This window comes from Halichoeres trimaculatus, unplaced genomic scaffold (genome assembly GCF_033239565.1).
Source record: "Halichoeres trimaculatus isolate MK-OKI-2021-1 unplaced genomic scaffold, fHalTri1.1 fHalTri1_scaffold_13, whole genome shotgun sequence".
Taxonomy (NCBI): Eukaryota; Metazoa; Chordata; class Actinopteri; order Labriformes; family Labridae; genus Halichoeres; species Halichoeres trimaculatus.
In genome coordinates this window covers 26,328,670-26,345,598 of record NW_027437191.1, presented here as the reverse complement: position 1 = coordinate 26,345,598, position 16,929 = coordinate 26,328,670, and the positions used below count along the sequence as shown (strand labels likewise).

Here is a 16,929-nt window from a genome sequence, read left to right as displayed (position 1 = left end):
CTCAAGCCTACCCTTACATCTCCCTGTCATGTCTCTAAAATCAAGGAGCTAGCAAATATTTATTAAACATTAGGTGTCACGAAGATGTATGTGCTTTTCGAAGCTGCTGTCATTTTGCAAAGGGCTTATACATCCAACCAAATTTTACTCAGTGGACCACTAACATCTACCAATCATATCAACTGAAGAGATGAAAAGAATTTGATTTAGAAAAAAAACGTGTCACATGGGCTCTTCATGCTCCCCTTTTTTTTTGCAGGTGATGCAAATATTTGTCATCGCCAAAAGACTGAAAACTAACAAGCTTTTTGCTGCACTTCCACTGAGTTTTCAATGGAGGCTGCTGTTTCCCAGAGCAATTTTTGCCTTCCAGGCTTCAGCACTGGTCACATGACTGAAAACGACTACTATGGGTAGCCTCATTAGCATCTGTCACTGAGACCTAGGTAATAAGCTGGATAATGTATGTATAGACTCCTACATGTTTCTGCAGTTTAAGCAAAACCTTTGCTGTAAAAAATTAGCCGCTTTTTGCAAATTAGTTCTGCCTTCTTGTGGTAAAAAATGATTAAGTTCAACAAGCGTAAGAACTACGAAAAAACCAGAAATGCTAACTGGGGAAATAGTGCATTCTAAAATCACACTCAAAGTGTGAGTGTCACCTGAAGACATGAAGTAATAAATTACAACTTCTCAATCTCATCTACAGGTTTTAAGCTTTAAAACAGTAAGAAAATGGTGAACTGCTCCTTTAACCTCTATCTGTGGCCTGGGTTTAGTCTCATCTTTGTTGGAGGATGGTCTGGATCTCTGCTGAGATTCATCGTCCCCACATTAAACAGACTTCTCTCCCTGCAAAATGAGTGCGTGCAGACGACAGGCACTTTACCCACAATGCTTTGCAGGATGTCAACATTGGTTGAGTTGTGGATGAGGTAACTGCTGCTGTGATTAGGGGCAGCTCACAAACACACACAAACATACACACAAACATACACACACACAGACATACAAGGCAGCCTGTTTATGGTCCAACACGCCCTTGCCCTTTCTCACAGACAGCAGCTGGATTGATGGTTCCTGTGTATGTGTGTGTGTGTGTGTTCCGGGTAGAGTATTTATTGCTTCCACTGTTATTAAGAAATGACACAGCACCATCAATAAACTCGCTCACATCCACACACACACCTCTGCATGTTTGTACCTTGAAAGTGTCCGCACTCACTGTGCGAGCCAAGACTCATGAAGAGAACCTGACTGGATCAAATCTTCTGCCAAGATGTGACTCATCGTGTGTGTGAGTGTGTGTGTGTGTGTGTGTGTGTGTGTGTGTGTGTGTGTGTGTGTGTGTGTGTGTGTGTGTGTGTGTGTGTGTGTGTGTGTGTGTGTGTGTGTGTGTGTGTGTGTGTGATATGAACAGTCATCACAACATCCCAAGGACAGACTGGTGTCCTGGTCATGTGAGGACTTTCGTTAATTATTCTCTGACTCAGAGGTATAATTTGCTTTTGAATGAACTGAGGCTCTCTATGCTCCAGGTGCACGTGTGGACAGGCAGGGAACTCCCACAGCAGGAGGTGGTTTGTCTAGCTCCAATCATATGGGAGGAGACCACAGGTTAAAATGAGGTTCTCAATGGAACCAAAAAACAAGAAGTCATCTTTCAAGTTTGAGAGGTTTTAAGATTTCATAAAAACAGTTTTTCTTCAACTAGTTCAACAATTTTGAACATCCTTAGAAATGGAGGAAAAAGCAAAAGAAGAACTCACTTCCTCGAAACGATCTGATATGAATCATAAAACTCTGACTCTAACAATCGTTGCCCTGACTGACTGATTCTACATTCCACTCTCACCTGTTTGGCTCTGGATCCTCATCTCTAGAGAAGAGGAGCTGGTTCAGCCACAGAGTTGATGTTTTAGACAGCCGGCACAGTGTGAGGTGGTTGTGTAATGTTTTACAGCTATTTATAGAGGAGGCGGCAGAATAATTCAGGACATAAATCTGAGTGTCTGAGAAGCGCTGATCTTTGAATTAAGAAGAAGATGTTCTCAGGCTGTAGCACAGTGTGTCAAGGTAGCTGCAAAATCAACCTCCAGCAGTGATCACCTCAAGGTCCATACACAGGACTCAACACTTCATGTAACGTCATGTTTAACTGCTGCATATGGAGGGATGGAATGGTGAAGTGAGTTATTGGCTGGGAATATTTTCACCATTCCCCAGATCATTCCACTGTGTTTCTACCATAGGCTGTTTACAGAATGGACAGCGTGGCTCCGCTTTGCCTTCTACCACTGTACCTTAATACACCATCACAGGTATCCCCCCAAGACTATGGGGGACTCTGAGAGAATGTGAGTGGAGCTGGGTGACAAAAATAACTTTCTTCATTTCCTCTGAGAGTCTAATCTCATCTTGGCTCTCCCTCCCGACTTATTTGAGTACTCCCAAAAAATATACGACACGTAAACCCCCTTTTTTAATGCCTTATAACTCGTGAAAAAAGAACTTTTCAGAAAAAGAGGATTTAAACACAACACTGCTCAATAAAATCTTCATATCACTACAGCAAAAGGATGTGATAAACATTTCTACCTGTTGTATGAATTTTTCAAACCTTTACCACAGCTCATCAGCTCATCAGGAATGACTGGGAAGATGGAGTTTTTCACCTATACTGCAGTCAGCTAACCTTGCAGAGCAGGCGGACCTGCCTGATTCAGTTTCTGAACTCCTGCAGGTCCATCTTGCCAGGCTCCAATTTGACCAACGATTTCACTCGGCTAAATTCTAACCGGCCCAATCAGGGAAGAGAGGCGGGATCTGTGGGAGCAGACGTAACGTCAGCAGACTTTCGTACTTGTCAGCGTTCCTTTGATTCTTACGTTAATTTTATAAAAACGGAAGCTGTCGTCTAACCCCTTTTTCACAGCTGTTTCTCGTGATTCAGTAGTTGTTAATCTATTGTTTCTTAGAAGCTCCGGCTCACATAAGCTACGTCATACCGTGGCTTGATGTGGATTGGTCCGTGGTGAGTGTGTTAATCAGAACGATCATCCAATCACCAGCTGCTGATTTTTTTTAAAGTCCCACCTCTGAAAACAAATCAGAAGAGCTGCTACCCAGATGGACTTGTGAAATAATTCCGTGGCGGATATATGAAACTGTCCGTCTGGCGTGTCAGGTTAGCAGCCAGCTACCAGGTGGAGCAATTTTTGTGGTGACCTCACTTCAGCCAAGCACTATGACATCCATTTTTATTTTTTCAGTCTATGGTTCCTACCAGGTCACACTGGTGTGTACTCATTAGTGAAAGTCCCAAGTCTTGATTCATGGGTAAAACAATGCTAAAACACAAATCAGAGGCAAATGAGCTGTTAAAAAAAGGAATATCTGAACCAAAAGATTCAGATATGATAGCTTTACACGCAATTCCATCTCCACACTCTAGGTGGCAGCATGTAATCTGCTTCAACATTCAAAAAGAGGAAAAAAAGCAGCTACAAGAAACTGACATGAGTAAAAATGGCGTCACTCACCAGAGAGGAGGTTTTCCACTTCCTAAGAGATAATACCTGAACCTCAATGTCCCACTAAACCCCGATGGTCCTGCCCCAGTTCTCATTCTGGTTTCTTTTCAAGTCAAAACCAGATTGAGCGGGACAGAGAGTCAGGAACAGAAACCACCTGTAAACGCATGTTGACTTTCAAAATAAGCCAAGCGTTTCCTAACCAGATGGTATATCTATCTTGACTGCAACCACAAACCAACATAATTAGAAGAGCCAGACCAGGAGTCAACAGGTTTGAGGTTTTACAGCCCAACATGGGGTGGGAATCTGACGAACTCCTCAATCTCTGACCCCAGCTTTCTAGAGGATGTGATATGAGCCAGACTGAACACACAGCCTGTGTGAGCTGATGTACGTAGTCAACACATAATGGAGTGGAGTTGTTCCAGAAACAGATCTGTTGTATTCCCAGGCTTCACTGACCTTAAGGCATAGTGAAAAATGTCTTTATTTTGATAAGAAACAATCTTTAAAGTCACCTTTAAAAGACGTCATCACAACAAAGATAGGAGGGATATGAAGTAGCAGCAGCATCAGCATCCAAAGGAGAGAACCTGATCAGAGAGGACTGTATAAAACCAGTGAGTATCCAGCTCCTGATGATCCTCCTTTCTCCAGGTATCAGATGATACCTAACAGCAGCAGCTAACAGAGTGTTTCAACAGGACCCTTCCTGCCCTGTGTGATGTGATCTCTGCACATATTCAGTCTGACTGACATCAGTCTAGAAAAGATGCTGAGGCTGACGGACCAGAGGCTGATGAAGACTTCCCTCACAGAAGAGGGATTAGAGACGAAATCAAAGAGTTGAAGTTTCCTCTGGTTGGTAAAACAATGATTCATGTGAGTGGGGAGATCAGGAGAGATAACAGGTGACTGGTTTCTCTAAATGTACCTGTACTCACCTGTTCTGTTTTGTTCTTTTTTGCATGGCTGAATTTATGTAACTCTAGAACTGTAAGGACAAAAGAAGTGTTTGTGGGATTATTTTTGGAGTGTGTGCGTACGATGCTTCTGCAGAGAGAGGAGAGGAGACATGGATGTGGGAGAGAAAGAGAGGCTGCTGGCATTTATAATCACTGTGACGCACAAGGTGGACTCCTGTGTGTGTGTTGGTGTGTGTGTGCCGGTGTTATTCATAGTCCTCATTGGCGTCATCAGCTCTGAGCAGCCCACTGCTGTTTCAGAGCGTCACGCTGCGATGCAACATGTTAACCATCAGCACGCCTCATGGCCCACACCCCTATACACACCGGCTGTCACACTGCGTCTGTGTGGGTCTCTGTGTGAGTGTGTGTGTGTATGTGGCAGCTTATTCAAGTAAATACACCTCATCTACTGTCATCTGTGCTGCAAACAGGAGATTTCCACCACAATAGATGGTTAAATAGAAAAGTTTGTAATGAAAGTAGAAGACTTGTTTCAGCCAGAGTACGCTCTAGCATACTGTTTATCTTTTTCTAATAAGTTAAGTCTAAAGTTTAGCCTTTTGTTTGAATTAAGTTTTTTTCATGCTTTTGTTTGTTACTCTACCGAAAAAGCATTCCCTCAATTTATTTACATGTGCTCTTTTATTTTGGCATCTTAAAGTATTTTTTTGCTAGGTCTAAAAAGGCCTTAACAAGATACTCGTTGGAACTTCATGAGATCATAGCAATAAACATCATAATATTGTAACAAAATTAGATTTAGACGGATGTCGTTTTTTTAGGGCCAATACCGATAACAATTGTTAGTAGTCAATGAGCCTGATAACTGATACTTGGAGCCGATATTCATTTGCAGTAAAAGTGAAAATATTAGCGTCAAACATTTTAAGTAATACAAACCATAACACTTAACTTTGTTTAAATGTCTTAGAGAGCGTATGGTTTCGCAGCGTCTCTTATAAAGTTAAATGAAAATTTATCAAAAAAAGAAAAGAAAAAAAAAGCTCCCCAAAGCTTTCTACAATAAATAAAGTTTTACATAATTTCAATATATATTTTATTTTTTACATTTTTTTTTAAGTTGAAACAAAATGTGCAGGGAGTTCCCAGGGTCATTTTCTCTATTGCTACAGCCAAGGTTGTAATAGTTAACTAAAACGAAACTAAAAACGAAAACTAAAATTTAAAATACATTGCAGTTAACTCAAACTAATAAAAACTAGAAAAGAAAACAAAAACGATAAGTAAACTAAAACTGTATCTTGTGTTCACAAAACTAACTAAAATGATAGACAAAATTCCATTAGTTATAGCTTTTGACAATATTAATAGCCTTTAGGATTTAAATTAATCCGACACATTTTCCCAACCAATTTTAGACATTTTTAGGCTGTTGTCGGTGCCACACAGCACCATCATAGCAGCGTATAGGGACGAGCTTGTTTACTGCACTGACTGGCTGTGCGCCGTGCTGCGACCAAACGTAGTGGAGTAATGAATTAGAGCATCTGTAATAGTTTAATTGTTACAGAGTCCAAGTTTTTATTGTATTTGAGTCTGCCTTTATTGTTACAGAGTCCAAGTTTTTATTTGTTGAAGCTCATATTATATTGTTTTTTTTATAAATTATGTTAATATTATTTTCATGTAATTTATGTCAACATTATTTTATATAATTGATGCTTACATTTTAATACTAAGTTTATAGTTTTTTCATGTGTTTAAGGCAGCAGCCAACAGTTCAGTATCAGCATTGACTGAGCAGTGAGCACTATGTTGGACTTGAAAATAAACAGTATGACAAAATATTTACTCTGATCTTTTTGAATCCTGCACCTGGTTAATAAGGTATGAAAAAAAATAAAACTAAACTAAAACTAAGCCTTGTTGCAAAAATCAAAACTAAATAAAAACTAGAATGCCTACTCTAAAACTAATTAAAACTAAACTGTAATGGAAAATAAAATGTCAAAACTAACTAAAACTAAACTATAATGACAAATCCAAAACTATTATAACCTTGGCTACAGCCTACTGGTGAGCGTTTATGAGCCAGAGGAGGAGAAAGTGGACTGGCATACTAATGTTATGCCACAGCTCTGCGTGCAACCAATCAGATGGTACTGTGGGTGGGACAATGCCGGAGACAGAGCAGTGACAGCAGACAGAGAGGTGCGGCTGCATCAGAGCCAAAATAACCCAGATTCAAATTGATTTCTTATCACCTGATTGAGTAAAAAGACTGATATAACTTAAAATGTGAAAAATATATGTGCTGATAATCAGCAAAGAAATAAACAGGATCTTCATGAGTTTTAAATAGGTTATCCTGGTTTAAACCAGACAAGAACTTCATAAAATCTGAACAATGTCCTCACAAGGATTCTACAAGATGCTCAGGAGATCCTAGCAAGATCTTTATCAGATCTTGACACCAACATCACAAGGTCCTCCAGAGATCTTCTTAAGATTTTAAGGGAATGTTACGGTGATCCAAACAAGATCTTCAGGAGTTCCTAGGGAGATTGTCAAATTCAACCAGATGAGAACTTTATATGATCTTAATGAGATCTTAATGCAATTTTAACATGGACTACGCAAGATCTTCACAAAGTTTAATCGAGATCTTTGAGTTCTTAAAGTGAACATCCTTTAAACTAGTAATGGGCATTTCAAGCAAAAGAGCTTTATTAGCTCAAAACTTTTTGAAAATTATTCGAAGATCACCTCCTGACTTTGACGACTTGTGATATGCTAGCCTAACCTTGCAGTGTTTGCACTGTACCTCATTTTTGTTCATTTTTTTTAACTTCCCAATCCATTTTTTAGCATCTCCTCATTCCTGTTGACCTGTTGACTCCTGGCTTGGCTCTGTTTGTTGCTGTAGTCAAGTTAAAAATGATCGTGTTTGGACACATTTTGTTTTCATTTGGAAGTCATTGGGCATTTTTAGATGGTTTCCATGCGCAATTTCCTGTCCTGCTCAACCGTTTTATTTTCTTTTTAATGGAATTGACTTCTATCAGCTCTGGGATCCGGCATAAAACAGTGACATGCCACAGACGGGACAAAGCCATTGTAACATGAACTATTCAATTTATTTGTAATGTTAATGAACCTGAATGGAATATTCAAAAATTATTGACCATCCCTACTTGAAACTAAATCCTCAAGAACTCTGAAAGAGATCATCCTTATTCAAACCAATTAAGAACTACACAAGATCCTCATGGATCTTCAAAAAACCTTAACTAGATACACTGAAATAATGAGGTCACGGCATAAGGATCTTCTGGCTAGTTTAAAAAGGATTTTTCTTTTCAGGTGTAATATACTGTGGGAGCATCAGAGACAGAATAATGACTAAAAATGACACATTACCCCCTCTTTAAAGTATCATAGAGGATAAAGAAGGGTACGTCCTGGAGCTTGGCTCTATTGGGAAGTACATAACATCACTTCCATGTTTTATGGGTAAAATTGTATTTTTCTTTTGGTAGAGTTAAATGAGGAAATCCTGTAGTTTTAGCAGAATAAACTTAACGTGATGCCAACGTTGCTGTGAACCATCGCACCATTATAGAGAACATCAGAGTTTGATTATTTCTGACGAATATGATCTCCGGCAGAAAAACTTCTGGCTGCCCCTGATGTAAGATTAACGCAAAGATTGGAAATAAAATATATTTAGCGTTTAATCTTTTATCATTTTTAAATAATTAAATCATTTATGACGTAAATGCAAACAGTGAAAAAACTGAACTGATGACAGACAGATCACAAAATTTTAAACCAAACTACAGATTCAACCTAAAGGAAGCAGTCGTTAGAAAAACCCTTTTTCTCTCCTCCTTTTACTCCAACCGCAGAAAAACTATAAAAAATGGACCAATTGTGCCAAACCCATGAGAAACCATCGGTCTCCCTGTTTCGGGCACGACGGTTATTTTCTCCCTGAAGTTGAGCCAGAAGTGTTGTTGCCAAGTGTGCCTGGACATGTTTTCAGCATGTTCTCAGAGCTTCAAAGCGACGCTGCAGAGTCACCAAACCTCATGAAGACCGAATAAAACCTCTGTAAAAGTCTGCCAGGAGCGGTGGTGGAGCAATTATGACCCTAAAAACTGGACTGTTGGGAAAAATATTGGGCTGAGTCTGAGCCTCTGATTGTTGGTGTTATTTTAGCTTTTCGTAAAGTGTTTAATGTGAGGTTGTATTCAGGGACGCTCACAGGAAACACACACACACAGGACACAGTCACAGACAGGACTCCATTTTGGCTGTCTGATTATTTCATCGACAAACTTCTCTTCTCATTAAATGCTGATTAATTTTTTTTGTTTTGTTTTGTGATTGTCCAATAAAACTAAGAGGTGTAATAAAGTCAGCAGGTCTTTGAGTTTCCCAGCTAAATCAAACGTCTTTACATCCGTGGATTAAACTGTGAACCCTGCAGGGGGGAGATCTATTTCTAAAACATTACAATGACTGTGACCACTGTGGCGTCTTCATACATTTAACAAGCTACACAAAGCAAGAGCACACACTGACACCCGCTAGAAAATGAAGTTTTACGTCCATGTTAAGGCTCAAACGCAGGCTCTTCTTAGTGAAACTCTAAATTTCCATATGTTGCAGAGATCCCTGAATCTGTCTGTGGACTGATCAAAACACTCTAATCATTACAAGACCTCCCGAAATGATGAAGTGATCACAAAGTTCGGTACGTCTCGGCACGTCATGCATTTTACGGTGTTTCCACTGACTAATCTTGGGACAGAGAAAGAGAGACTAAACTGATCTGATCTTGGAAGGTGGAGCTACAACACTGCAGACCGTTGATTGGTCGAAAGAATCATCACTTACCGTGTGACTGCTGATGTTTTCCTACTTGCAGCACACAGAACTTGAAACAAAACTTGTTTGCAGTTCGTAACAACGAGCTACATGTCAATCACTAAAAAGACAAATTGCTGGATGTCGTCCATCATTGCTCTTTGTTTACTGTGTCACATTTTTGTTCTTCGTTGTATTTATATGTGGGGTACACTGTGTAGCTCTGCTATGCTATTTTTTAACTGATGTAGCTATCGGCATCCAGCTAATACGCTGCCTACCATGAAGAGGCATGGCTGGCTGTGGAAAAGCAAACAAGTCCAGGCTTCAGCCCATACCAAACTGTGCTGACCTAAATCGGTCTGCTTGGTGGAAACCATGCGTCCAAAACAAGGACGTAGTCTCCTGACGTCACCCCTCTGTTTCTGAAACGGGAAATGAAGCATATCGGCTGTAGCGGCCATATTGGTAGTGGCAAGGGCTTCGCGTACAGCTATAAGGTGCCTGTTGGTCAGGTGACCCCGAGCCGTGCCTCTGATTGGGCGAGCTTGCGAGCTTTGATAGTGAAATTAGCGACTCAGACAGGAGACATTTTTTGAACCAGGCTGGTTAATTTCTGCTTCGAAAACGGCTTTTTTTTAACTTGATGTATATGTGACTTCCGGTACTTCCAGAGCCAGCCTCAAGCGGACACTCGAGAAACAGCAGGTTTTAGCACTTCCGCATTGTCTCATATACTTAGACTGGAGGTTGCCACTTGGTGAAAACAGGCTGATATGTCTCAGACGGAGGCTGAAATAAGAGTTTTCTAAAACACCAGAGAGGGAAAAAAAGAGATTTTTGTGATCTGTAAATCATGTAAAGACACTACAGGGGTACCTGAGGGACAAAATTAAGACAAAAACAAACACAATACCCCTTGCTTCAACAACAGCTGTAGTCAGATTTATGTCACCCAGCCAATATTTACTAATCATTCACTCAACTCTTAAAAGTTTGTGCATTTCTGTTTGTGGAGTTAAACTCTGGAACAGACTGGATGTCACTTTAAAAATGTGCACTACCAAGCAAATATTTAAACTACACTATAAAAAAGTACTACTAAACTCATACAGGTAATTTAAAATAACATGGCCTTGGATTAAAACATTGATAACTATTAACATATGTAAATAATCATAGTAAGTAACTTAAAATGTAGCTTTGAACAGATATACTATGGTGAATTTGACTGTATTATGAGTTGGACGTTTATGAACACTGTTGACAGCGGGTTCTGAGTCATAATTTGATATTGTTTCTGATTTGTATTGAAAGGGGCAGAACTAGATAAGCTTTTTAGCTTCTTTCTGTTCCTTCTCAAACTGGTTGCTGTGCATGTGTTTGCACTCACATGCTTAATTTGTTAACGTACTGTAGCAGTACAGTTGGGTTTACATATGACTTGTTGGATTTGGTTGTTGTTGTTTGTTATTTCTTTATTTCCTTTTATTTTCTGTTTTTTTAAAGTTTGAGATAAAAAAATAAATAAAAAAATAAAATAATATTCAGTGCTGCTAAAGCTGCAAGCACAGTTCATATGTAGTGAACACCGCTGATAAAGCTTGTGAGACTGAAGAAGGGGGAACCGTCTCAGCCACAACATCTCATTCAAGCAGATTTCTCCTTGAGTCAGAAACTTTGACCAAATATTTACAGATAAAATTACAGATTTTTTATTGTTTCAACTTTTCTTAAACCTGCAAATTTTTTCTGTCTTTAAACCATGAAAGTTTTGGCTTTAACATCTGTTCAGCGTTTTAGAGCAGAAGATAGTAACACACTTAGGTTTTGAATACATGTCTGAATGCTTTTGAATGGTTTTGAATACATGACTGAAGCAGAGGGTAAAATAAACTTAGAGCAGCTAAAATGTGAACCCCCTCCATTTGAAAGCCCATGACCTGATTCAAAACTTGAATACAATGAAGTATATGAAGTAAGTGATCCGACACATAACGATAACTTTCACATCATTGATCTCAGTCAGTGAGCCTTCATCACCTTCTTCTCTTCATCATTCTCATTCTCAGTCGGCCCAACAGACCGATCTAGCTCTGCAGCGTCTCAAAAACGAACCTCTTTCCAAAGGCGTGAATAACACTGAGTCTCTATTTTTCCATGTCTCTGTGCTTCCTCACTCATCAACTCTGGTTGGTCTCTGAATGTTTACCAAACAGATCAGTGTGTGTGTGTATGTGAGTGTGTGAACACCGTCAGTCTCTGAAACAATGAGTCTGAGCAGTAATCCAGTAACATCCAACAGGTCTTGATCCTGGAGAAGATCACTTTAAACGTCTGCAGGTTCATGGACCGCTGGCGCCCTCTGGTGGTCAGCTGGAGGACACAGACTCGAGGACTGAGCCCAGGACTCTGAAACAACATCACATGAGTACTAAAAACACCTGAAATGTAAAACCAATCAAAGAAAAATGACAGACTTTACGTTTATCACACAGGTTTGGTGTAGTTATACTTTAAGATAATGTCACTGAAGGATGAATTTGCAGGTTTACCTTTCTGCTTTGATTTTTCTTCACGACACTGAGGCGTCTCCACTGGACGTAGCATCAATCAGCATGACAGGATGAGAGGAAGTTATGGCCTCTGAGGGAATCAGATGTGACCATATTAAGATTTTGATTTCATTCAAACCTCAGAAGTCCTGGTGTATCTGTGTCGTTGTTACCTCCGTGCAGAGATGACGTCTTCATCCGACTTTCCTCCAGTGATAAGAAGCAGTTCCCCTCTGCTGTTCTGTCTTGAGTCCCGGTATCACAGGTTAGCATCGTGATGGGGCCGTTCCAGCTCCTCACATGGATCTGGATGAAGTCCTGCATTCACAAACACATTTAGTCTAAAATCTACCGCAGCATCCAAAAACATCACCAGAAACAGGAGTTTTTTTCCTACCTCTGAGGGTTCAGTGACCTTTAACACAGTTTCATCTGGAGCTTTGACGACCATCACCGTCTGCTCCTCAAAGGCTTCCAGTCTCCTGATGTCGTCCAGGGTCACGTACGCCAGCGTTCAGAGAATATTAAGGAGAAACTACATTGTCAAAACTTGGGCTGAGACAATGTGCTATTCTTGAGATTTGATTCTATTACGATTTTTTATATTTTTAGTTTGCTTTTTAACACCACACCACGTGAAAAAGTCAAATGATGATGATAATGTCTACAGACTATATCAGGAGCCATATTTTCCCAAAAAATGCACATCATGTGAGTCAGAGAGAAACATTTGAAAAAATGGTAACTTTTTTCCACAACTGTTTATAAACAAGGACTGAAACAAAGAATTTGAATTAAAAAAAAAAGCTTTTCGACAAAGAATTCTGATTTTGATATTGTTAAACAAAAAAATTCTGATACATCAATTTTCGATCTTTTCTCCCACCCCTAGTTGGAAAACATTTTATTAAAGGAAGAGTTGCTTTCTTTGGACATCAGTTACATCTAAGTTGAAAGAGACCTAGTACCAGGAAACAACGTGCGTATGAAGATGATGTTGTGGTCATTTTTGACAAAAACTAAAGTGATGGGCATATTTCCAGCCGCTCTGCCATTGACTGGCAACCAGTCCAGGGTATACCCCACCTTTTGCCCTTAGACAGCCGGGATAGGCTCCACCTACCCGCGACCCCGAACAGGACAGGCAGTATGGAAAATGGATATTTCCAGTGGCTGAGTGTAAGCACTTGCTGCTCCATCTTTCAAGCTAGCCGGGGTTGCCGGGTATGCATGACAAAAATTGAAAAAACAAGCACATTGGCCGAACTAGAAAAGCACTCAGAAATCGCAGACCTCCGTCATGCACATTGTGATTGTCACACAACACTTTAGTCCTACTTTAATGTTATACTCCCTTTCAACAGATTGTCAGCTACAATTTGGTGTTAGCTGCAGGTTTGTACGATAATTTTGTTACCTGATAGTATTGAAAATTATGACGACCCAATACATATTTCATATTCTGGATCTTAGTATCCAGAATATTGCCAGGATCTTTATTGTACTTTTACATCTGTCAGAAATTATGGTCACCTTGTCTTATATAGTTTTGCAAAGCAATCCGACCATTTATCTTGGAGTTAAATACACATATGGTAAGAACAGCCCTATCTCACAATAATAAAAAATCCTTTAAAAAAGTCCTGGATCAAGACGGTGATCCGGATCACCTCCAGAATTTGTTCACGTCTTCCTTTTCCTATTTTAAACATTTGCTGAAAATTTTATCAAGATTTGTTTGTTACTTTTTGGGTTATGTTGTTCACAGACAGACAGACAAACTCTCTCAAAAACGTAACCTCTTAGGTGGAGGTAAAAATATACCACCCACGGCAGTGCCTGAATAATTCACTACATTACTTGTTACAAGTAGGAGTAATATTATTTTGTGTAATGCGTTACTTGTAATGCATTACTGCCCAACACTGTTTAGATATCACCAATTGCATGATACATATTGCCTGTTTAGTAGCTGAACTCAGCACCAGGTCAGTTTTTGGCGCACAGGAAATGATGCACTATCATGTAAGTTGCAGTTATACTCATTACAAGACTAGAGGTGCGTTAATCTGAGAGGAAACCAACTTTCAGCAGCTCCTCTGAGCGGGTGTAAGAGGATATTCAGCATTCTGTCTGTCGCTGCTCATCTCCAGGAGCTGCTGGAGGACGTCTCTGATGAGGCCGTCCAACTCCTCCTCCATTAGTTCCAGGTTCTCTACCTCACTCTGAAGGCTCTGCAGGGCCATATGGGGGGAGTGATCACTGCCTCCTCTGGAGAGACGGAGAAAAGACAGACAGCTGAATGCAGGTTGTGCTGCAAAATCAAAAATCTATTCAAGTTTATGTTTTATTTCTATTAAACTGGACTGAAAATGTGCCAAATTCAGCTGAGCACTCCGGAAAAATGTTTAATTTCATTAAAAGACAAAAATGATGTCTGAATTGACTGTAAAGAATAAATTAATCTGCCAACTTGGTTAGAAAAGTGTTTTACTTTCTTCTAATCAGACTTTATTCTTCTTTCAGTAAACTTGAAAAGTGCTTTTCCCCACTCACATCCATCTGACCCTGTTCCTCTGCCTCTCCACCAGGTTGATGCCTTCCAGGACGCAGCTGATGTCATGGATCCGGCGCCTGTCAGCCTGCAGCATCTTGACCAAATGTGAACACTCTAGTGATACGCCAGGGAGTGTCTGCAGCAGCCGCAGGACCCGCAGAGGCAGCGACACGCCTTTTAAACGTCTGCACGCATCTGTTTTAACCAGGATTAAAAACATCATCTACAAACTCAACACGAGTTACTGAACTCAGATTCAGAAGACAGTGACTCACCAGAGCTGGCGGCCATGATCTCTGTCATGTGCTGCTTGGAGCTGGGAAGGAAAGCAGGATTAAATCTGTGGTTTCTGTGCACACACGCAGCAAACACTAGTTATTACTCTAATTAATGCATCACAAGAGCACATTTAGAGGTGATTAAAAATGGGTGCAATGATTTAACCCTAAAATGCAGTCGATGTATGAAGATACTGTATGTATTTTTTACCCTGGGTCTTGGGTCCATGGGGTCTTCACTGGATCTGGATCCTGGGAGACAGAAAGTGTAAACACAGCAGGTCAGAGCTGACCATGTGGTTACTCACAGCAGCATGGTCAGTTTGAAGGGGGAGAGCAAATGTGTTTTTTGGGGATAGTCTGGTCCCCACTTTGCATTCTTGCAGGGTGCAGGATGATCCACTACTGAGTAGTGAATGATGTCATGTCTGCTAACAGGATGAAGAACATGCTTCTTGCTGTGACTAAGACAGGTCATGAAATTTGAATTAAAAAATAAATCATCTTTGATTCTGGTAATAAGTGGCGAAAAGTCATTGCTGCCAATTGAGAGGAGCTAGAAGCTTCATATCAAGACATAATTAACGATGACCATAATGATGATGATAACGAGGATGAGGATGTCAGAATACAGCAGCTGACCTTTGGGGAAGAACTGATGGCTCCAGATGGATCCAGTTTAAAGGGACGATCCACAGAAGAAGGTTCAGGTTCAGAAGACTCAGTAGGAGCAGTATCATTGTCCATAACAACACAAAAATCCTCATCTTCCTCCTCCTTCTCTCCCTCCTCCTCTCTTGTCTTGTTCTCAGCCTCCCAGGAGCTGATTGTACCTATGGACCCGTCCAGGTAAGGAGACATGATGGGGATGGCACCACTTTTGACCCCTTTGGGGGTTATGTCCTCCTTCAGGAAGTGGTCTTCACAGATTAAATGCTGCTCGGTTGAGACCAGCTTGTCTGTCTCCCTCAGGGCAGCCAGCCATACCTGCAGAAACCCGGCAGTGTCATTGAAACACACAAAGAAATAAAATAAAAGACTTAAACTGTGTTTTTAAACTATCTATAGTCACACAGCATAGATTAAAATGATAAATGATGCTGATTAATTTATATTCAGTCTAAATGTATATTACTTTGAGAAGGTATCACTTCAATCAAAGTTTTGGATCCATTCAATGATTTTTATAGGCTGATTTAGGTTTAACTGATCTTTAAAAAAAAGCAGGCAGACCAGTGTCAGCTTAAAAATCTCTCTGTTGGCTTCTAGTCATTTTCTGTACTTTAACTCAGCGTTTATATCATGGCTATGATGTAAAGTGTAAAACAGCCTGAAATCTGCAGGGGCTGTGTGTGGGGTGAAATGACGTCATATGTGTTGTTATTTTTTTTTTTAATCTTTCCGGTGCTCTCAGTGATTATTAACTGTAAAACAGTGACATATACTTAAAACCTGCGGTCTAAGACATGATCTCCGTACCTTGACTCGTCTGGGGTCTGAGGGGAAGCTGAAGAAAGTCTTCGGCGCTCGGTCCAAATTTCCGTAAAGGTTGTTGGTTCGGTTCGGACACCCGGAAACGACACATTTCACCATTGTAACCAGAGGGCGGCGCTACCGGAGCATGTAAACATTCAAAGCTCCGGTTTAACCGTTATAGTTTTACAGTTTGTGGTCATGACTCCAACAAAGATTCCACGGGAAACTGTCTCCGTTTGTTGTCATGACTCAGGATGGTTCACCAAACAGGAAGAGGCGTGTCCTTACCCCGGAACCAGCAAAGTCATAACCACCAACCACCGTGTTCCCTCCTCACTCACGGAACAAAACGTCATCATTACATGAATTAATGTCCAATGGTAAAATGCACTTAATTAGTCAAAGTAATCCAACAAGACATTTTTTTTTTAAATCAAACATCACATAAAATATTTGCTCGCAAAAAATTACGGATTAACGGTGCAGATCAAAGGGGGGAAACACCATTTATGGGCTACCTTGTGTGTCAGGGGTGTTTTTAATGTAAACTTGTTCCTTGTCATTTCATCATGTGGAATTGTTGAAGAGAAAAAAAAAGATGTTCTTGTAATCATTTCAGTCTATTTTGGGGTGTTTATCACACATGAATGTGTTAAAACTCAGAGTTTGCACACCCAAACTCTAACTCTAATTAACTAGTTCAAAAGAATTTTCTTTCTTAAGCCA

At 40.2% G+C, this 16,929-nt stretch overlaps 1 protein-coding gene across 1 annotated transcript; it reads right to left on the bottom strand.

The window, feature by feature from the left end:
- Positions 1–7,763: 7,763 nt before the first annotated feature.
- On the bottom strand, positions 7,764–16,497 carry e2f6 (E2F transcription factor 6). The gene is made up of 10 exons (XM_074684568.1): positions 16,207–16,497; positions 15,370–15,714; positions 14,939–14,979; positions 14,725–14,765; positions 14,449–14,644; positions 14,014–14,163; positions 12,290–12,404; positions 12,066–12,210; positions 11,893–11,983; positions 7,764–11,749 (listed from the first exon to the last, which is right to left on the bottom strand). Exons 1-9 carry the CDS (start codon positions 16,318–16,320, stop codon positions 11,913–11,915), a joined length of 1,218 nt encoding a protein of 405 aa, XP_074540669.1. The 5' UTR covers positions 16,321–16,497; the 3' UTR covers positions 7,764–11,749; positions 11,893–11,912.
- Between the last annotated feature and the right edge of the window lie 432 nt (positions 16,498–16,929).